General features: G+C 38.6%; 1 protein-coding gene across 1 annotated transcript; it reads right to left on the bottom strand.

Moving 5' to 3' along the window:
* Positions 1–796: 796 nt before the first annotated feature.
* rhobtb1 (Rho related BTB domain containing 1) lies at positions 797–22,700 on the bottom strand. Its single transcript, XM_036572254.1, has 10 exons — positions 22,452–22,700; positions 20,018–20,213; positions 18,744–18,847; positions 13,364–13,549; positions 11,265–12,223; positions 9,402–9,520; positions 5,111–5,261; positions 4,486–4,574; positions 3,553–3,658; positions 797–2,581 (listed from the first exon to the last, which is right to left on the bottom strand). Exons 2-10 carry the CDS (start codon positions 20,195–20,197, stop codon positions 2,412–2,414), a joined length of 2,064 nt encoding a protein of 687 aa, XP_036428147.1. The 5' UTR covers positions 20,198–20,213; positions 22,452–22,700; the 3' UTR covers positions 797–2,411.
* Between the last annotated feature and the right edge of the window lie 800 nt (positions 22,701–23,500).

Raw genomic sequence — 23,500 nt, 5'->3', positions numbered from 1 at the left:
TCCTCTGCTATAAAAAGAAACCAGAGATGTGCATTTATAATAATTCAGTTCATTATGTCTGGAGAAATAAGGATTCTGTGTATGATCCGAAGAAAACCAAATCCACAGTAAAGCATGGAGGTGGGAGCACCGAGATGTGGGGCTGTTTTTCTGCAAACAGCACTAGGGCATTACATGTCACTGAAAGAAACATGAATGAAGCATATTAGCTCATCAGCCTAGAAAGGGAAGAAGATGGATATTTCAAGAAGACAACAACCTTAAGCATACAGTCAAAATAACTTAAGACTAGTTTCTAAAGAAGGTTACGGTGCTTGAATGGCCTAGCCAACCTCCTGACTTAAATCTCATTGTAAAATTATGGAGCTTGAAATTGCAAGTGCATTAGAGGGTTCATCACCTTGGGACAATTAAAGATGGTTAGCCAAGAAGAATGGACTAAAATTGAACCACAATGCTGCCCAAAGCTCACAACTTCTTACTCTAGACTTCTCAAAGCTGTTATTGCCAACAAAGGCCTTGCAGCAAATTACTAATGTTATAAACTGGTGTCTGATCACCTTTTTTCCCCTATCACTTTTGTTTTTAAACATAACTTTGTGTATGCTTATGAATACATACCTTTTATGTACATATTTAAAAGTACATGAAGCATTGTGTGTAAATTTGAATTGCCCTTATCCACTCGAAGTGTATTAAATAACAAAAACAAGTGTCATTTAAGATTGATTTTATTTTTCCCCATCAGCTTTTGATCATTTAGAAGATTTCGAAGCAAAACAGAAACACAACCTTATGCATAAGTAAGTCGATAATTTATTAAAGAACATTCTGTTTATAAAATAAATAAATAATAAATAAATACATACATACATAAATAAACAAACAACTAACATTAAAGATAATGACCAGCAAGATCAAAGGCCTTTGACAGCAAGAACCAAATGAACCAGCCACTTGGTCTGTAGCAGCTAACGATAGTCAACACCAATTCTGCCAATATCACTGAGAAAGAACGATCACATTGTACTAGTGAGCATCATTATCTACTTATTATTTTGGACAACTAAAGACAACCTACATGGCTAAAAACAAAAAAAAACATTCTATTATTCAAGTATTAAGTTTCCCCTTTATCCATAGGCAAGTTAAACCACCTGTCTTGCCTCTTTCGAGATACATTAACAATGATCAGGTGCATTGTACACAAACACCCACGTGTTCTTAACAGCAGAGTACATATACCAAGAGTATACTGACCAACACTAACTATGAGCCGGAGAACTCCTCAGCATTCTTCATCTGCAGAATTTAGCATGTTTACATTCATCATACATATTTATCCTAAAACTGATGAGGAGATCCCCAATAACGTTAACCTTTAACAACTATGACAATCTTTGATGTGTAAATAAAGTTACAATCCACTACAGTATACGTAACTTCTAGCACAATCACGGTGAAGGTATATGTGATTGGTGGTTATGGATTGTTACGTCTGTTGGTTAAGGTTTGTTAGTTTTCAAGTAAACCCTGAACTAAGCCATAGTGCTAAGCCCTTCTAATACAAGAGTGAACTTTTCATTTGACCACAGCTGTTTACGCTGCGCTATGCTAAAGGAAAGGAAGAGGCTGTAGAAAAATACAGGACTAGCTGTGGTGAGCTGTAGTGTTCCCTGGCACGAGGAGGGTAGGTGTCCACTGGTGTGATTTGGCCCTTGTTAAAATACACCAAATGAGTTATTGCATTGATGTACCTGATGTTTCACACAGGGCTGGTACCAAAAGGGAGCTGCTATGAACTCAGACGCTCACGATGCACACAGATTACGGCTGAGTTAGCTTATGAGTCGACAGCAAACGCTTTCCCTGCCACGCTGACAGCTTGCGCCATCTTTGAGGTCACAAGTGCCGGCAAACATTAACATAGAAGGTAGTTTATCGACAGTGTTATCTAAATGTGAATCTTCTATAATGCTGCTTCTACTAGGCTACCGTTAAATTCAAGTGTGAGTTTGTCAGGATTAGTAGCATAGGAATTTAGCACTTGGATAACTGCAGAAACCCTTTGTACCTAGAGCTATGTAGAAAGGAACAGTGGAAATTTGTTTCTGTTTACTGTGTCTAGTAATCTAGTGATCGCTGTGATGCAAACATATTATTATAATTACTATGATTACAACCCTTATTATCAAACCATCCTCATCACTGAGTTTCACTAGACAACAGCCTATACATTTCTACTATTTCGACACTGATTGTGCTTTGAACTTTTTGGACGTCTGCCTGACCTATTACGTATAAGTAAAAAAAAAATATGACATTGCATTGTCAGATACATCATCTGAACATTAAGACAGAGAACGCTAGCGTTAGCAGGATGGCCCTGAGGGAGGTGCTGTCTTTCTCTCTCAGGCCACTGCAGGAGAGGTGCTCCAGAAGCACCAGCGGCGGCGTGAGTGATGCTTGTTCAGAACCACATCCTCCTTCTCCCTCTCCTTCTTCACCCTCTGGTAGTGGTCTTCCTCTTTCAGGTACCAGACTGGAGGCCAGCGGTGCTTCTCAAAGTACTCCTGGTTCTCTGCTCATGTCACAACATGCGGACAGAGAACAAACGATCTCAGTTAACAATAAGGCTGCATAACATGGACAAAAATGTGATATACGATGAAGTGGCTGGATGTTGCAAAGACTACATAAAACCCTATACTGGCTTTATGGATCATTCTACTGATTTGGTTCCAAATTAGAGTTTAAAATTAATTTTGGACTTTTAACTGACTTGGAATTTAGACTAAAATTATTTTTCTTTGAGTGACCCTATACCTTTATTATGTTTATTTTATGAAATAAATGACTGAACATTTATGCCACTACCAACATTAATAATAATGCCTCCAAAAATTTACCAATTGTTTCTGTTTCGGTAGTGACAATTTTAGCTCATTTTGCACAGAACTCAAAAACGGTAGCCAGTACGTGACTGGAAAACACAGCTTTGAAAAATTGAATGCACATAAAATCATAATATTTTTCAATAACACACAAAAATATGTGTGTCACTAGTGACAATTCTTAATGTCACACATTGATTTTCAGACTTTGGAACACATTTTACTTCTAAACAATGGGCTCTAACTGCTCACCATGTAGCCATGAGGGACAGGGATGCAGTCGCTAAAATGCAGGGCTGTGGCCAAAATAAGACTCCACCTATGGACTAAAACTCGCTGTGTGACATGAAAATGTGAGACAGCATTTTTTTAAGAAAGTTTTTTATTAAAAAATTAAAAAACAAGAACTGTCCCAAATGAGAACCAGTGTGACTTATGTAATAACCACGTAATTCACATGAAGACACTGGAAAGACTATATGTCCGCAGGTCACAGCTGTGTGCCACATTTCAGACATACCTCCATTCAGAGCAATGGAAACATTACAGATTGTTTGAGATGCTGCGGACATCTCTTTCGCAATTAAAAAACACTTTACTGTCATTTTGCACACAGTCAGGTTGAGTGTAACTGCACATGTGTTTGTAATGTTCTTACCTGGTAATTTGGACTTGATCTCTTTGCGGTAAATGGCACATATACTGTTGTAATTAGTGCAGATGTGATGCAAGCACCAGGCAGCAAGTTGGTTGGCGTTATGGAACTGTGAGAAGAAAAGAACAGGTCAACGTACTTGTAAAATGACACAATATTGCAAACACAAGTGATATGTGCATATACTGTGCAAAAGCCAGAGACCGTTTTATTTATTTATTTATTTAATTAATTAATTCCCAGTTAAAAGGGCCATTCCATAGGAGTAAGCAGAAAACATATATTTAACAGAAAATTATGCAGAATTCTCACAAACTAAAATCAAATATCATGTTTTTCAGTATTTAACATGTCCAACCTCTATCTTAATCACAGCTTCTATTACATTCTGTCCTGAAAAAAGCCATTAAGACAAGGAAATAGACAGCGAAAGATGAAAATCTGCAGCAAAACACTCAAACTGGAACTGAAATGTGGAGTAAACTTTTACCTACTGATGAGTCTAAACTTGTGTTAGGGATTACTTGATTGTGAGAAGCAGAAAATGAAACCAACTTCTAAAGCTGAAGAAATATCCTTGCAGATTTCTTTGAAAAACTGAAAGGAAGTATCTCAAAAAGAATGAAAGCTGTAACAAAGGCAAAGAATGCACAGAACTCAAAAATTTGATATGATATTGTTTTCCTGTTTTTTGCTTTTATTTTTTTTTGACTTTCCCCTTCCTTATACAAGTGGATTGTCCTATATCTAATCTCCTCAGATATATCTTGACTGGAACTTAAACAGATGAAGGGTGTCTTTGCACAGTATTGTAGTAAGTATTGTAGGTATTGCTAGTATTGTAGTGTCATATTTTACATTATTTAATTTATCTAAATTGTAATTACTATATTACTCCATATAACAAAAACGAGTCAAAATAATGTTAACCAGCACCTGAGCAAGCTCCAGATAGGTGAGAACTTCGCCGTCTATGTCTTGTCCGTCCTTAAAGGCCTTCAACAACTCACTCACTGCATATTGCTCTGTGGAGAAATAAAGACTTTTCAAATAGAGCTCATATTAAACCATACCGACACCTCAACTGAATGCATTTGCAATGTAATCTTAACTTGCTTCAAGCAAGAACAGTAATTGGAAATGCCTTTCTGTGTAATCATCACCGCGTACTAAAACATTTTGATTCTTCACTGCGTCTGAGCGCAACACAGTGTCAGAAAATGGATTATTTCTGTTGACTGAGGCACAGGCGCCGCACCACAAAGCCTGAAGTAAACCTTTGCCTACGCATGAGCCATAGATCAATGTCAAACTGTCACCATTACTGCTTTATGTGAATGTTTGATGACGTTAACTGGACAGCTTGCAATCTGCCCTACACCAGGCTTGTGGAATCAGTCTTGGCTTTTTTTCCCCTCAGAGTCTTGACGTTGCACGTTGCTAAGCAACACTGAATGGAGGAACTAAAACGGCAGTTTGATTCGAGTTTGTATTGGCCACATGGCTTTGGTCTGAGCTTGAGGAGTTGTGCGTGTTTTTGTGTTTGAGATGGAGAGCCCACCTGTCAGGGCGATGAGGCGGGGAAGGCACAGTCTGTTTGCCAGAGCGATTAACTCCATTGGGTCCAGGTCGGCCATGGGCGACAGCTGATTGGTGTAGAGGTACTCCAGCACTGCCTGCATACACACCCTGCTGGTGTTGGGGAAGGAGACCTAGCAACACAGCACACACATACACACACATATACGCATGCATTCAGTGCAAGAGCAGCTCTAATATTTCACTATATAATTGCAGCTCTTACTTACAGAGGACTTATAAAGTAAGTGTTGCTGTAATAGTGTAACAAAAAAATGTACTGGCGTTGCCTTGGATATTACTGAGATGTAGAAATTCTTCTGTAATGTTTAGGCCACATGCAAATTTTCATGTTTCCCAAAATTCAATATATACACAGCCATATGCAAATGTTTTCTATGTGCACATCATCTACACAGGACACACTGTAAATTTAAAGCACAATTCCTGTTTATTTGCTGAATTTAACATATTAAGAAAAAATAAATAATAAACATAGAATGTGTGAAAGGCCTTTTTTTGTTTAATTCAGCAAATAATTAGGAATTGCGCACAAAAATACACAGAAAATGCCATATTTAAGTTTGTTCTCTGTAGAGGATGTGTACACATTTTTACTTAGAAAATCAACAAAACATCTAACTTGAGCAAATTTTTATGGCTGATCCCAGCTTTTTGCAGCCACACTGACCATTGGCTAATAGCTGATTTTTTTTTCACCTGGGACAAAACTGCATTGTAAAACTGTAAATAAAAAAATGTAGACATGAATCAAATAAATGGAGTTATGGAATAACTGAAATTAGAAGGGGGGGGCATGCCTGGAACCCTTCCTCCTTTCAATCTAACGCTCTATAAATTCCTAGCTCTCCCTTCTGGAGTTTTCACAACCCCATCACCACTGCATCTCCTCCCTTTTCCTCAGTCCAATGTCAGTCCTACCACAGTTAAAAAGAGGGAGCCGGACAAATTTCCATTAATCAGTCTCCCTTCCTTCATAACGCCATAATTTGAAGGCATGGTCTGAACTATAAATTATCATAAAGTAGTATATATTATAATTCTGTGGCACAGCCTGGCTTGAAGGAGGAAAGAAAATTGAGAATCTGAGCAACGCATGCAGGTTTGTAGTCATTCATTGCTCACAAATTGTGTGTATATGAAGTAAAAGGCCAGAAACCATAGTCCATATACCCTATGTATGGAGGGATAATCTTGCTTTTTAACAAGAAAATGTTGTGCTAATTATTTGAAGTTATTGTCCCGGCCTTCACCATACATTTCTGCTTAGTAATGAACACTATGAGAAGATAAAAATATCAAATTATTATGTAGTTTGATCAAATGGTGAAACAAGACTTTACAGATTTCAGGCTACTTTTAAATTCAGCTAACAGTACATGTTAATGTCAAATACAGAAAAAACATAATGTAGTTAATACAAATAAAAAAAATCAATATGCATCAAAGATGCATCAAATCAAATTGTAAAGTACCTAAACAGTGCAAGTGCATTTACCTGACTTTACATTTTTTGAGTCATAAAACTGCAACACAGATCAACCAAAATCAAAACTTTAAATTGCTTGTTTGTAGCATTCTGATGCTTGATTGGCCAATTCCGATCCTGCATGCCTAAGTCATTCTGCTTTTTGATTAGGTTTTTAATGCCCTTTTAATACCAGGAGAACACCATTTTACACAATACTCCTTAGAGCCTCTTGAAGCTTTTTGAAAGGTTTTGACCTGAGAACAAAACAGTTACTCTACAGTGACAAGACAAAAAAAACTACCTGGAGCTTTTTCTTTCATGAGCACAGTCATTTGTTAAATTATTAACTGCTAATCTCGGTCACATCTGACGGCATCCTTGAAAGCGTTTATGTATTTCTCTGTGACCTATGGCATCAGCAAAGGTCCTTCTCTCTGGTAATCCCAGTGGAATCGATGACAGGCTCACCTCAGAGCATTACTAAGCACATTTTAGCAAAGCACATAGTCAGATGTAGCTACGTAACTTGTTGCATAACATGCTTCAAAAGAAAATTCTACAGACTGCACTGCACAGGTAAGCGAGCAGTAAAAGAAAAGACATTCAAAATACTTTGTCTCTAATTCAAATGTGAACTACCTCAGGGTAAGTAGGACGGCGCCATCCCTAAAATAAAGCTGTCCCAATTGTAACCCTGGCATGTGATGCTGGCCAAGCACATCACTGAACAGAATAAAGTAGGCCTGGCATCATCTTTCTCATCCTCCACGCAAGTACTGACCATAAAGGAAAACTCAGATGTCTCTCAATGACGTCTGTTTCCCCTCGTTAGACAGAAACATTGGTCTGTTTTTTTTCCATTAGCAGTTTAACATTAACGCAGGAGTGGTATGCTCCATTAGTCCCATAGGGGATAGTTTCCTTAACTACAAGTAGAAGTCTGGTTATGACTGGATTGCTGTGCTGATAAATGCTTGTTGTAAAAGCTTAATGGTCTCTAAATGTCTGGCAGACATTGTAATACCACAACCAGACAAAACAAACAGTATAGCAGACATTGCAATAGAACAAGACTAAACAAAGGGCAAAAAAAAAAAAACAAGATGAACCATCATGATCTGAAATATACAGCACTGTGCAAAATGTCCTTCATTTATTTCCAGGAGATAATATCTAAGGAGATTAGATGTAAGGTAATCCACTTGCACAAGAATGGGTAAAGTCAATGTAAAATAAGTGAAAAATCAGGAGTTTTCAAAAAATTCTTAACAGATACAGAGAAAATGGAACTCCTAAATACCACACAAGTCCTAGTAGGCCACCAAAACTGTCATAATCAGATAAACAATACTTTCCTCTTTGAGGAAATCATGCTCCAGATTGCTTCGGAGTTAAAAAAAAAAAAAAAAAAATCACAAGTATTTCTGTCCATCCTTCCACTGTGAGAAGACATCTCAGCACTATGGGTCTGAAATGATGTGTAGCTGTCAAGAAGTTGTTAGTAAGAAAAGGAAATAGACAAGAAAGAAGAAAATCTGCAAATCAAACAAAGAAGCTGCCGGTGTTCTCTAAACAATAGACTGACCACCCCAGAGTCCAGACCTCGACATCACTGAATGTGTTTGGAATTACTTGAACTGTGAAAAGCAGAAAACGGAACCAAATTTTAAGACTGAGCTTTGGAGGGGTGGAAAAAAATTCCACCAGATTTCTTTGAAAAACTGAAAGCAAGTCTCCCAAAAAGGGTGGAAGCTGTAATAAAGGTAAAGTGTAAACACACTAAATACGCAAAAAACGTATACTTATTATATTTAGTTGTTGAGTGTTTTCAGCATTTTTCCTGACACTGCAAAATACCAAATACAATTTTTCAGCATTTTTCATGTGTCCACTCTTTGCCTTCATTAGAGCTTCCATTCTTCTCGGGAAGACCTGTAAATCTTTAGGGACATATTTCTATACCTCCAAAGATCAGTTTTAGAAATTGGATGCATTTTCTGCTTCTCACAATCCAAGTAATCTAAATTACAAATGTAGGCAAATTCAGAGTATACAAAATGTTACTCCACATCTCAGATGTCCGGTTTTTGGTCTTCTAGTGCAAATTTTCATCGTTTTTGTCCATTTCCATTTATCAGTAACAATTTCTTGAAAGCTACACATCCTTTCAGACCCATAGCGCTGAGTTGTCTTCTCACAGTGGAAGGAGGGACAGAAACACGTGTGGATTTTTTCAGATCTGGAGCAAGAGTGGAGCTTGATTTTCTCCTCTATCTCAAAGACGAAAGCTTTAAGAACTGTTTATCTGATGTTTACAGTTGTCTAGGTCTTGCACGTTTTATTCTACATCTTTGAATACTTTTTTGAAATCCAGTTTTTGGAAAGTCCTGTTTTTTCACTTTGTTTTCTTTTGGCTTTTGGCTTATTATCTTATATCTTATTATTATCTTATTACCTCTTAAGAAATATCTCCTGAATTTTGCACAGTGCTGTATTTTCAGTGACGTGTTTGACAGTACCAGGCCTAGGTTATTTTGAATTAGTGAAAAGTGTGATGCAGCTTGGCAGGCTCTGAATGCATGATGAATATTTGTGCGTAGGCTCTGGACTGCATCTTTTGAGTGTGTGTGCGGGTGTTCGTCTGTATCTGGGCAGTGTGACCTTGCACCATCTGGTTAAAGATTGAAAAAGATTCCACATGAATCCTTTATGAAGTGGTAAAAAAACTATGAGCATATCAGTGTGCTGGCCAAAGCTCATTATACAAAGCTTTCACACTCACCTCATTGTTTGCACTCTCAATGAATGAGCCTCCAAACAGAGCAGCCATCCAGTCACAGCTGGAGATCAGCAAAGGCTTATGTGCATTGATGGTGCCATCATCCAACCTGAACACAACATCTTCCAAGACAGCCAAAGAATACCATGAACAAAAGCATTTACAAAATCACTGATTAATATCAGTGTCATCACCATGATGGTTACTTATGAGCCAAATACAAATAAAACTCTATCATGTCAAAAAACAGCAGTTACATGAAGATAATACATGAACAAATTTGTGCACGGAATTTTCTTTAAATATGTTTTCAAATATGTCATGTTTACAACAAGAATACAATATAACATCAATGCAATTAATGCCTAAAATAAGTCAAGTAAAAAAATGTGTTGACATAATGCAGTTGAAAGCAAACATATTGGAAGTAAAATGGCTTCAGATGAAAAGATGAGAATGAGATTATAGCACTGTATGTCAGCCTTTATTTTTGGGTGATGTTTTCCATCCATCCATATGTCATTTATGTTTGGAGGCATTTGCTTGGGCATGGAAACACAAGATATTTGCATACACTTCAGAATTCATTCTGCTGGTACCATCACCAAATACTTCATCAATGAGGACCAGCAAGCCATTTCCAGTAGCAGCTATGCATGCCCAAGCCATGACACTAACTCCTCCATGCTTCACAGATCAAGAGGTATACTTAGGATCATTTACAGTCCTTCTCTTTTTCCACACTTTTCCCATCATCGTGATATAGATTAATCCTTGACACTTTGCTATAGAAGCCTTCTAACTCATCTTCACACTCAAATTCCTGCATGGCCATTCTGTTTTTTGTTGCTGATGAGCGGTTTGCATTTTGTAATGCAGCTTCTGTCTCTTGAAGTGAATGATCAATACTAACACACTCATCCTTGCTCTGTAAATTTCCTTTTATTTCCTTGGATTTTTTTTTTTTTTCTTCACAGCTGTAACAATGGGCCTCTTTCACCAATATGTTCCTAAGTTTGTTCTTAAATTTATTCTTGAGAAAGGTACTAAAAAAAGTCTATGTCAAATTCACGATGTGTTCTTAAACTGCAGAACTGTTCGCACCTTTGTGCTTTTGAGTGTGTGTAGATTCTGTTCTTACCTTAAGATCAAATCCCAAACTAGAAAACATTGGTGAATGCCAGAATCTTCGTGAAAACTATGTAAGGGGTTTTTCAAAAAGAAATTTCTTCTCAAGAAGGGTTGGTGAATGAGGCCCAATGTTCCTATCATCAGCTGCTGTGCTTTTCCAGGAACAGCTTGATCATCGCAAATTGCTGCTCTAGTAGTTTCTTTCTTTTTCAAAACATTTCATACTGTTGTTTTTGGAATGCTTAGTTTTTCTGCAATGGTTCTGAATGGTATTTTCTTTAATCTCTTGTCTAAAACTGTCTGTTTTTTGTTTTTTCATAGTCAGTTCTCTAGTTTTTTATCCTTTTTCAAAACAAGATCCCTAATGTAAAATTCAATGACTACAATCGTTCTGCACATTCACGGCTCTTTTATGTGTTTTAAGGGAACAATTAAGGTAACATGGAATGCCTGAGCAATCAAAATCACCTGTCATTCATTTGTCCCAATACTTATGCTCAGCTGAAATTTAGTCTCATGCTCACCTTTTGATCTGGAATACAAATATTTTCTGAAGATCTAACCAAAATAACCCATTTAATCTCACTTCTGCGATATTTTTTGCTTCTCATTTTTTACTGATATACATATGTTGCAGGAGAGATAGTAATCATTTCTTTATACTGTGCAATCTGATTTATTTCTATTGAGTGGTGTAGAAAATCAACTCATCCAGGTGGAAGTAATGTTCTTTACCTGTAAAATTGTTCTTGGCCAGACATTCCTTGATCCTGTTGGCTTTTCTCACATGGAATGCTTTCGTGATCTCCTGATTCATGAAGCCCTCTTTGTTCATGATGTTCTCCACCATCATCCTCAGGTCAAAGACTTCCAGTATCTCAGCGATCTGGGCGATCTTCATCAGGTCCTTCTCCTTCTCGTCTAGCTCCCCCGTGTATAGAAACCGCAGCACTGCACTGAATGGCCCCAGCTGGATGGAGTGGTCCATCTTCACCACTGTCATTGGAGCTGGAGTACCTGTCACTGGGTTGACCACGGTTTCTCTGTGGATGCTGTAGAACGCTTTACTCCAAGATGCCAGGGACAACTTAGTGCGACGGTGTCTCCCGCTGAAGCTCATTATCTTCAGAGTTCCATCACTCTTGGAGGTGCGTAGAGAACAAGGTGAAAGATTGGGCAACACAGCCACGTCTTCCTCCGTGTCCAGGCTGAGGGTCCGCATCAGCTGGTCCCGCCCATGCCGCTCTGTCACCACCAAACACTGGGACTCGTCACAGAAGTCCATCTGGAAGAGGTCGAAGAACTTGGAGGATGAGGTAGACAGGTATATCTTGTGGGCGAACACATGGATATGCTCTTGAATGATGAACATGACATCAGCACAGAGGGGGTTCTCTAGAAGCTGCCTGGGGCCATCATGGTTGTTGGGGGGGCAATCTGGGATCTTGATCAATGGTGGAGGTGCTTTGGGGGGGAGGAAGGGTGCCTGCAGTAGGGGCTTCTGGACCTTCCGCAGATGGGACTTCCAGAACTGAAGGTGCCGCCTGGAGATGAGAGCGGCTCGGATGGCATTGTCAAAGACGTCTTTAATGCCAAACTGATCAAAGACACTTGTTTCATAATACGGAATACCCAGCTCTTTGGCCACTTCCCTTCCACGCTCTGGAGGCAAAATGTCTCCAGGTTTTATAGGCCTGTTAGAGACATTTCAATGAGATACTTTAATGTGACATAAACACTGAGTAGGGTAAACATTCTAGGATAATGTGGAGGTCCTTCAAAATTGTTTACAACATTGTTTAAGGGGCACTCAGGCCAAACTAAAAACTTACATCCGTTCTAAATATATCTACTCACTTCTTACAGTGCGGCCACAATAGTCCCAAGACTAAAATTTTCTACATAAAGACTAGGAAATTATGTATCTTAAAGGTGGGAAGAACTTTAAAAAACTACAAATGCTTTGGGTGTATTCATGAGGGCTGGCAGTTTAAAATGTTTGTTTTTCCCGCTAGCCAACTAACGCAGAAGGAAGCTAGATCTTACATCTGTATTTATTTGCTCTCTATATCAGTGGGTGGATGATTTCCACAAATATTTACACAAAGCATGCTGGGTATTGTAGTAAGAGAACATTGATGGATGAAAACACAAAAAGGATTCAAAATCGTGAATCCTGTCTAAGCGATAAGGCTGCAATGCTGCACTACATAAAATTACATGACCAATAAAATATTAAATGCTAGTTTTAACCCCTGACGCAGAAGGATAAGTGGCTTGTGTATAGCATTACTCCAAGAATATATATATATAAATATATTGTCGCTGTGGGACAAAAAAAACTTGTACCACCAAAATGGCAACAGGAGAAGGGAAAAAAGCTAAGGTAACAAGATTTTTTATCAAGTAATTTTGGGCCATTTCTATTAGTCTGTTTATCATGAAATTTTAACACCATGCAAAGGGTAACTGGAGTTTTCAAATAATGCAAAAATGTAAAAACATGACAAAAATCTGTATCTACATCAGCAGCTGTCCTTTATGCCATGTCAGAATTTCATAATAAATGGACCTAGATAAATGCTCCAACATGACTCGGAATTAAAGCTCTTTACATGAGCTTACATGAAAAGATAAAAGGTGTTTGCCTTCTCATGTAAAGTTACTGTTTTGGAGATACATGTTTTTCTATGGAAGGTGACGATATGTTGTGCATATAATAGAAATATTCTCACTTCTTCTCACCGGAATAAAATGCATTAATCTGTGTTCTGAACAAATGTGAAAAGCTTTATTGCAGCAGGAAGCAAAGGAACAATAACATAAATAATTACCTTGCTAATGGTCGTCTAGCCCGATTGACAGCCTCCAAGTCTGCATAGCGTAGATCGAGCTGACATCCTACAAGAATGACAGGTGTACGTGGGCAGAAGTGTTTGATCTCCAGGTACCACATGGTCTTGACGTGATGGAGAGAGTTGGGGTTGGCGATGGAAAAGCACAGAACCACCACGTCAGACCTAGGGATGTGAAAAGGAAGTAAAGGTGGCTCAAGCAACAGTCATAAACAAACCACCATCATCATACTAGCAAAATGCAAGACATCACTAGACACAGCATGCTAACAGGATGTGCAGCGTAGAGTGCTGTACATGACAGGTGCCAAGCGGTATCCGTAGCAACACCACAGTCCTGCAGTGTTTTGGCATGCAGAGGAAGGACCCGCCCCATGGTCTCAATGCCAGCCCTGACATTGACCTTCTGACAGGATATGAAAAGATTGCCTTTGGTTCACACCCACGTCCTTGGAGACGTCTGACGCTCACAGCAATGAACACCTTGGGCAATGCTTTTTCAGGGCCGCCTCGGTGAAGACAATTTCAAACATGGGAAACAAAATGACAGAAACCAACAAAGAAAAGAAAGAAAAGGAGAACATGCAGACATACTGACACGTGACTGGCATACCTTCTGGGAGTGAGGTTAGTACACTGTCTATGCTGACAGGAGGCAACACCGGCAACCACACAAGAACAGTGAACAATGTATGATCACCCCCCCTTCGCCATCGTCCGCCAAAGGAATTGTGCAGCGCTCGCTGACAGGGCAAGCGACGGACGCAGCTACCACACCACACAGTCAAACTGGAAATGCAGAGAGTTATGAAGACACTAGCGGACTTGCAGACTTACAGTGTCTCGGTTATGTTTCTCAGGCTCGCATTAAGACCATAGGTGCCCTACGAACAGAAACAGGCACAGAACAATGCTACGTAGTAGTTGGCCTTTTCAAAGAATTCAAAAAGCACAAAATTCTGGATTTCACCTTATTTTCAGTGCATACAGTACTGTGCAAAAGTCTGAGACCACCCTTTATATCAAAATGGCTATTAGGTACATTTTTGTGTTTTGCAGGAAAAACGCAAACAAGCAGGAAACATATATTTACAGACATGTACACAGAAGCTTCAGTAACCAAATATAATGTCAAAATGTTCAGTATTTAGTGTGTCCATCTCTTTTACCTTCTTTTTGGGAGACTTCCTTTCAGTCTTTTAAAAAAGTATGCAGGGATTTTCTCCACACCTCCAAAGTTCAGTCTTAGACATTGGTTGCATTTTCTGCTGATGAATGAGGTCTGAACTTTGATTTGTAATAAGCATTATGTTGTCTTCTCACAGTGGAAGGATGGATATAAATGCCTGTGGATTCTGAAGCAAGAGTGGAGCTTGATTTTCTCCTATATCTCAAAGATGAAAGCTTTAAGTATGTTTATCTTATGGTGGTCTACCAGGTGTTCCACAATTGTTAGTGGTTGTGGTCCCATTTTCTCTGTCTTTATTTTAACAATAACATCAGCTTTTTTAATGCACGGGGATTATCTTGAAAATATCTTCTAAAAATGAAAAACTTGTACATGGCAGTTTTAGATGTAAATTCCATCAAGGGTAGTCTCTGACTTTTCACAGTACTGTTGACATCACAGTAATATTCGTTTTTTTTCATGAAAACCTAAATCTTTCATGCAGCGTCCTGGGAAACAAACATCCAACAGTAAGACTATTTCATATCATGTTAAGCACTAATATAAGGACACAGAAGAGTTGATCAGGGATAAGCACTGTGAAACACTCAATACATGGCATATGACACAGTTCAGATAACAACTGCTGAGCTAAGGTTTTCTCCAGGAAGTCAATGGCTTCCTGAAAGTATGACCTCTTGGGCCAAACAGGAGCTGATAGCAAATCAACTCAGGAGTGCAAATCTGCCTTATTCCAGCCCAGAATCAATGCACTGCTGGAGAAACATTAAGAATTTGGGAAGTTACAGTGGTACAAGGGTCCGCAGCCACCCTCTCCCGCGCCCTCATTTACCTCCAAAGAGCATGTTAGCAATCTGAGTTGCCTGAATCGAGTCTAATCCATCCTGTCAATACACCTAGTGCTTAAGACACCTACATTACCAAGGAAAACAGCAGCTGCGATTGATTCACTAATCAATGGCACCCTCTCCAGCCAAGTCCTAAAACCCTGAGTGAGCATGTCCAGTAAAGCTCATGTCCAGCATTAGCACACAATAGCCCTAATACCTGCTGATCAGTCTGCTACATGTCATGAGTAGACAATACAAAAGCAAACTAATACAGATGTTGTTGCCTGCTACACATAAGGTCATAAATCCACTATAACTCAGCCCATATTTATAATATATGAGTAGCGTGATCTTTCAAAAAACCACAGCACTGACAAACTATGAAGAATAAACACCTGGATTTATGGCCTGACTTTTATATTGCAGTTTCTCATTATTCATCACTAATTCAGCTCCAATCCAGTAAACATTCAGCACATTCTCTCTTTTCATGTCTCCCCAGGCAGGGAAATAGTAGTAATGGGATACATATCACTCTACTAAATATACAATACCTTAAATCTACAAATTATTTTGCCAGTTAATCGAGTTTTAAAGAGAAAGAATAAAAAATGGACTTGAACAATAACAAACCATCCATAGCCTTTCATTCGAAAATAGTTTTGGGAAAGTAGATAAACTACGAAGGCTCAAGACAGAAAATGTATATGAATTATCTGTAGGAATTTAAAGTATGCATTATCATCATGCAAATCACTGCCAGTTCATCGGGAAGGTAAATTTTAATTAATTATTTAATTTTTTAAAATCATTTGATTGAATTTTATCAAGTAATCATGACTGTTCCACATTTACTAAAGTCACTCAAGTCTAATCTTAAGCCCTGTGTCCAGATATATACACCTTCCAGGCAAAATGGCCATCAAGTATAAGGTATACATTCTTCAGCATCAGGAAAAAGCAGAAAACATATTCAAGAGAAAATTACATAGAAGCCTCAACAACTAAATATGATGTTCAATTTTCAGTATTTCACCACTTTGCCTTTATTACAGCTTCCATTCTTTTAGGTAGCCTTTCTGCAGGGATATTTTTCCACACCTCCAAAGTTCAGTCTTATAAATTGGTTGCACTTTCTGCTTTTTTCAATCCAAGTAAGGCCAACTACAAATGTAGACTTATTAGTCTATAATACCTTGCTCCATATATCAGATGTCCAGGCATGTTGTTCTAGTGCAAAATTTAATCTAATTGTCTCCTCAGAGTGAAAGGATGGACAGGGACTCCTGTGGATTTTTAAGATCTGAAGCAAGAGTGGAGCTTGATTTTCTCCTTTCTCTTAAAAATGAAAGCTTTCAGTACTGTTCACATGATGGCGACAGTTTTGCCTAACAGGTCTTGCACGTCTGCAATGTGTCCAATTTTCTCTATATGCTTTAATCATTTTTTGAACTCTAGTTTTTTGGAAATTCCTGTTTTTTCACTTATTTTCCTTTCACTTTCCCCTTCCTTATGCAGGTGGATTATTATTTTATATGTAATCTCTTCAGAAATATCTCCTGAAAAATGAATGACTTGCAATTAGTAGCCATTTTGACTGGAAATGACATAAACAAAGAGTGATCTCCAACTTTTTCACAGTACTGTTTGTCCTTTAGCTTTCACAGTACATCTCTTTTTGGTCGCTGCAGTGTAGGTTATTGGGCTGCTGTATGGGCTAAATGTGACTAGTGATCTCCCAGAGGCCACCCTCATATCTTTATGAGCATGGGTCTGACTTTATGGCTTATGGCCCAAGCACTTTTGTTTTATTTTTAGGATGCAATAAAGCAGGAACAGGAGATACGGCTCCACAGAATGGAAATGCAATTCTGCTGAGAAGATGACTGGCCCAAGGACGTGGAGCATGGCATGGTGTGCCCGCTCGTAATAGGCCACCCTGTGTATATGTGTGTGCTTGCTTGGGTGTGAAAGTGCTGGCCAACACACTAAATCAAGGAGGAAAAATCCCCTAATTTACTCTTAGAGAACAAATACAGACATCAAGCAACATGATTGCTGTTGTCCTGCTTTCTTAAAAGCCTCCCTCGCAACTGTCAGAAACAAGGAGGGCAAAAACGTCCTCACATCAGCGCATACTCAAGCCGTCGAGCACCATCTGTCGCACACTTTCAAAGAACACAAAGGCTTTGCTGGAACCCATCAATATGACACTCCTTCTTTAAATAGCTTTCTGAGTGTTTTTTAACCAGTACAAGTAAGTCCTATGCATGCTAGATAGTTTCTACTGTTCATTAATCAATAGCAAGCTAACATCCCACATTTTTATGCTAGCATGCTAGTTGTAGAATGCAGGCGTTCTTAACTCAGACATGAAATCTCATAAGCACTGAAAATGATGACAAGTTCAAAAACTAATTCCCTGTAGTGGGGTCTAGCGACGTCGTTAGTAGCAGAAGTAGAAGCTGACTGTCTTGATTGCTAAAAACTATGAATTACACATTTTAACCTTTTTAGTACTAGCAACTGAAATTACTAAAGAAAGAAACAACTTCATTGCTCACGAATGATGGCTCTCGTTCCACTTTTAGGTAATGTAATTTTAGTTCTGATTGGTCACTAAATTAAACATCCCTCTCCCTTTACAAAATTACTAACTCATCAAATCTACACAATTCACATGAACTGAATGTTCGTCTTTTAAAACAGTGATGAATTTGCATGTTAACTGAAACTAGAATGCACAGTAGTGGAAGATTAATAAGAGGAAATGATACTTTCTTAATGGTTGCCTGATCAGCAGATAAAATAAAAAACAGCAGTGCTCAGGCCCACTTCATTACAATTAGAAGTGGGGTCATTTCAAGGATGCATCAGTGAGCATGACATCACTATAGCAACAATTGTAATGCAGCTATAATATGAGGTGCCATGTTCCATACAAACTCATATCCAAAGGAAGGTGCTGTCTCGGCACCCTGGCTTGAAAATGGTGAGAAAGGAAGGCATGAGGAACAATGAAAAAGTGATGAAAAAGAAATTAAATGTAAAACCAGTTAAATGAGTGCTCTACAGATGGTTTGGAGATGATTCAGATCATATACAGTGTACAACAAAAGTTTCAAACAGATTTGTGTCAGTGCAAGATATCTGAAAAGGGTCTAACTGCAGGATGATGTCATCATTTTACCAATCTATGGTAATCATGAAAGGAACGGATCAATAGTTGAGACTCTCTGCTGTCTCTTCAAAGAAAACCTTAATTAACTTCTATTTTGGTGCACTCAATTTAGTGACACTGCAGGTAAAATTACAAACTGTTGAAATGAGCTAGTCTTACCTGCCGTAGGCGAAGCGTCTGTCCTTGTGGTGATCTCCAAAAGTGTCCCAGAGTCTGAGGGACACACTGACATCATCCACCACGTCTCTGGAGCGCTCTAAGACCTGCGAGCAAACACACCTTTATGACAGTCTGACCCATTTTTTTTAATAGTAGTAATCAAGTAATTGACCAATTAGGGGTGCATCGATATGAGAATTGTGGCCCAATTCCAATATTTATTATGTATTATTTATTTATTATCTCCCGATGACGGTAAGAATACTGATACATAAACATTTATAGAAAGTGCTAATCCACCTGAATTAGCATTACACATGAATGTAGAGGGTTTTTAAATTTGTTTTTGACATTTATGTGAAAAGGGTTATAAATGCAACAATAATCTGCCTGGATTCACATTAGAAACATTCATATTTACATAGTTTTCTATAGGGTTAAAAAGCAGCAAAATAAAACATGTAGACTTTTTAGAACTGTAGCCCAGCATCGCCTAAACATTATGCAATAAATGTTAGCAAATCTCAGTCTGATTAATCAGTCAAGTCTAAACATCTGTCTGATGCTGTTATTTTTTTTACAGCAAATATCTTCCAATAGCGATATGATTCCAATATCAACCTGCATCACTATTACTGATTATTTTGATGATTAACCAGGTAACCGGAATACTTTAAAACATGATAAATAATAAAAATTGGACTTGAATAAAAACAAACAATGCATAGCCTTTCAAAATGGAAAAATGGTTTTGGAAAAAAAATAAACTCACACACAGAGACAAGATTTTTTTTTAAGTATTGAGCTAGACTGGTAATCCAAGTTTGGTTCTAGATTTTTCCTGTACTTCACAATCGATATAACATAATGAATTATTGGTTAGCCAAACCAGCTATTGGATGACAAGAACTAATAATACTGGGCTTCCTATAGGAGAGGTTTTAAGATGGTTAAATGAAAACACAAAACACTGACATACATAAAAATCATATATATCATATATAAAAATATATATATATAAAAAAAAATATATATATATAAATATATATATATATATGTATCAGGCTCTGTTTGCTACTGTAAGAGACCAGCAGGAACAATTAAATTTCAAAATATGCAAAATATCATTATGCTGATTGCTAACTAATAATTGCTGATTTACTGAGAATATCGAGTTTAATCAAATAGTCATGACAACCTTACATTATGGCCTATTCATATTTACACTGATTCATGGCTTTGTAGGCTAATCAGCTGAGTTTGATGAGCTTCACCTCTTGGCAGACTCTGTACTGATCGATGGCCCAGACGGTTGGGACGTGGGTGGCCAGTAGCTGGTATTGGGTCAAGGTGGTGTTGCAGGCTCGGGCACAAATAAGGCGTGTCTTCCCCACAGCATTGTCTCCAACGACCACACACTTGATTGTTTCTACGTTGGGCCTTTCGTAGTCCATACTACACTTCAGTACCCTACAGGGAGAATGGATTTGATGTTAGGCCACAATACATTGTGGGGCACATTGAGCAAAGAACAGATTTGATTTCAGGTTTCTATATACATGAGCCATAGAGAACACTGACCTTGGCTCTGGGTCAGTGAAACCTCAATGTAATACAGGACTTCATCTTTTCACACTCTTAAAATAGCTGCCCTGTATCTGGTTCTTGCTGAGCCTGACAGTTGAAAATGTCCCTTAGTTTCTGTATAGTAGTATGTTGACATTCAGGAACATGTTTGAAATTCACACCGTAAAAGGTAAAATCACAATTAGGATCTTTAGAATGAGAGTCTTTATTTGCCAAGTAGCAGATGTACAAGGAATTTCTTTTGGTGCCGGTGTCAAAATAAAATTAAATCAAATTAAAAAAAAGATATACTATATACATAAAATAGACAATACAAAAAACAAGCTATGAGTAATATAAAAGATGAGCAATGGTTAAGTACACTAATAAAGTAAAACCAATCAAATACTCTCAACTGTTTATTTCCACCTATGACATTTGTGTGCCTTGTACAATAAGTATTTAGTTCTTTTTTTTTTATACAACCATTATCCAACTTCTCTTCTTCCTTTAGAATTAAACACGCTGTATTTGTTGCTGTGCCTTTAAGTTTGATATATGTAAATAACCTCTGCTCTGATTGGCCACCTTGTATTGTGCCTCAATCAGAAAGCAGTGTGGGCAAAAAACACTCCTTATAACTTCAGTGTGAATGGGTGGGGCTAAACTTCTGTAGTCTGAATAGGATGAAATATGTACATGAGTTGGTTTTCACAACAGTGAAATGAAAAAATTCAAAGCAGTTTTTTTTACAGCTTAACTTCTCCATATATACCACATACACTGAGAAGGGAATGACGCTTTGAACTTTGAAACATCAAACTCTTTTATTTTAATGAAAAGAACCATTTTATTTAAATGTATTCACAGCCCACATCCATTTTGTCTAACATGTCCACTCATCAAAACTGCACTTACACCATATTAAACAGACTTATTAAGTCTAGACCAAAAGATTTTTATTGAGAATCATAGTAATAAAATGTGCACCATTGAAAGCGTCTCCATGTCTCTGTAAGACAAAATGAGTTAGGCAGGCAGACACAATTCATAACATGGTATAAAAAAACAAGCCGAACTACACGATGCATCCAAATAACCTTATTAGCAGGAGATTATTATCATACTGTCATTACTCATGGCATCACTGTAAGTGAACTAGATTGTTTATCTGATTACACAGCATGACATCACATTATTGATGTTGTCCTTTAATCACTCCAGTCATTACACAATACAGAGCAGACAGTGAGACAGTGAGAGAGACAGAGAGAGAGACAGAGAGGGAGAGAGAGAGAGAGAGAGAGAGAGAGAGAGAGAGAGAGAGAGAGAGAGAGGCAGACAGGGAGAGAGAGAGAGAGAGAGAGAGAGAGAAATGTATTGTTATGTCTTTGTAGCTTCTTTGTATTTAAATTTTTCAGCTGTTGTCTCACTGAGCCATCCGTCAATACTACATAAAAGATTCAAATAGTCCACATGAGCAAAGGATCTCACGGACGGACGTTATCTATGGAACCTTCCACGAGCTACCTTTGTGTCCACATGGACTTCCAAGAGGATATGCCATCTAGTCAATGCTATGGCGAAATCTGAACAAACCCACTGATAACGACAGGGGTGATGCAACTAAATGCCCAGCTCTACCCAGTGCAGCACAGCTTTAAGCGTTGACACATTACATTTAATATCAAATCAATTGGTTGCATCCTGGAATCTTGGCATGCATATTTTCTAACACAGTCAGAGTATGTAGTATTGCAAAGTTTTCATAATTTGAACTACAACAGACAACGGCAAACTGCACAGCAGCACACATAACTAATGCTCATATCCCAGATCCATAATAAATGCTTGAATGAACATGAATGGCGATCTAATGAGATCAGCATCCCCAGCTGATGTAACTATGGAGCGTCAGACTAAACTTAGTAACAGCAGTGTTGTAGGCTGTCACAATTTAGTTTTTGGTGTAGCAGCCTTGTAAATGAACATTCAGATGTTTTATATAAAGATACTGAAATGCAGCTAGTACCACTTACTGAACTGACAGCAATGATGCACTGGGAGCGCATACATACATCACACACTCGCGTAACTGCAGTAGTAAGCGCTGCAAGTGGTCTCGCTAAAAATCCACCTCACCGTTTCTTTGGGATTGTTTGTGTTTCTTCTTCTTGCTGCCAAGAACTGAAGAGACTTGCAAGCAGACCGGACGACAGCGGCTCTCTCCCTTTCTACTGCAAAAGAAAAAAATCCCTGAGCGCTAGCTGCACGGCAAACGCTGCACGGTCATTTCGTAATCGCTACAACGTCCCAGTTCGTCAAAAATGTTAATCCGGTTTGGCGAAGCTGGGGAAAGGGTCGGAGCAGCCTTCGTGCACTATGCTCTCTTCACCCATTCAAATGCTCTTTTGAGGCGTTGTTATGGTTGTTTTGTTCCCCACCCGTATTCCGACAAGCCCCGCTCTGCCTGGGTTAGGATTGGGTAGGAGTTCATAATCACTCGCCGGACTAGCCAATCCTATTGCAAGGAGGGCAGGACTTATTCGGAATAACCACTCTAGACTCATTAACCGCTTCGCGTTCCAGAACGGCGGGCTGGCCAATCGTAGAGCAGAGTGGGTGGGGCTTGTTCGGAATACAGGCGGAGAGACAAAAAATAAAAACACATGACGCCTCTGAGAGAATCGACGCGGCGTCCATTGTGACGTCACCGACCTCGCGTTCTATTAATAGCGCGCGCGGGTTCATTCAGGAAAGCAAGGCGCCTTGTCTCGACGAAAGCTGAACAGAACGGGGGAAGAGGTTCATTTTATAGGCTGCTTATTATCAATAAGTTATGTTTTACGTCTTGCCAGTCAACTTGGCGAGCGTGCCTGTGATTATAAAAGCGTTCTGCAAAATTCAGGACAGCATGGGCTTGCTGTCATAGCTCAGAATTGCTCGTAAGCTGGTAAACACTTCTGGCTCTCACAGTTTGTGGCCATTAATGCAGGTGTGCTGCTGACATTACATTCACATTTGCACTTAGTTCAGTTCAGATCAACTCAGTTTTATTTGTTAAAGGGGAACTCCACCAATTGTTTAAAAAATCGATATAATTAAATGTTTGAGATGTCATCCAGAGTGGTTTGGTGTGAAATGCTCTGTTGTAGAGAAACTTGACGAGTCAGAATTGTTCACAGTAATGG

Source organism: Colossoma macropomum, unplaced genomic scaffold, assembly GCF_904425465.1.
Source record: "Colossoma macropomum unplaced genomic scaffold, Colossoma_macropomum, whole genome shotgun sequence".
In the NCBI taxonomy this organism is placed as follows: domain Eukaryota; kingdom Metazoa; phylum Chordata; class Actinopteri; order Characiformes; family Serrasalmidae; genus Colossoma; species Colossoma macropomum.
This window is presented reverse-complemented; position numbering and strand designations above follow the sequence as displayed.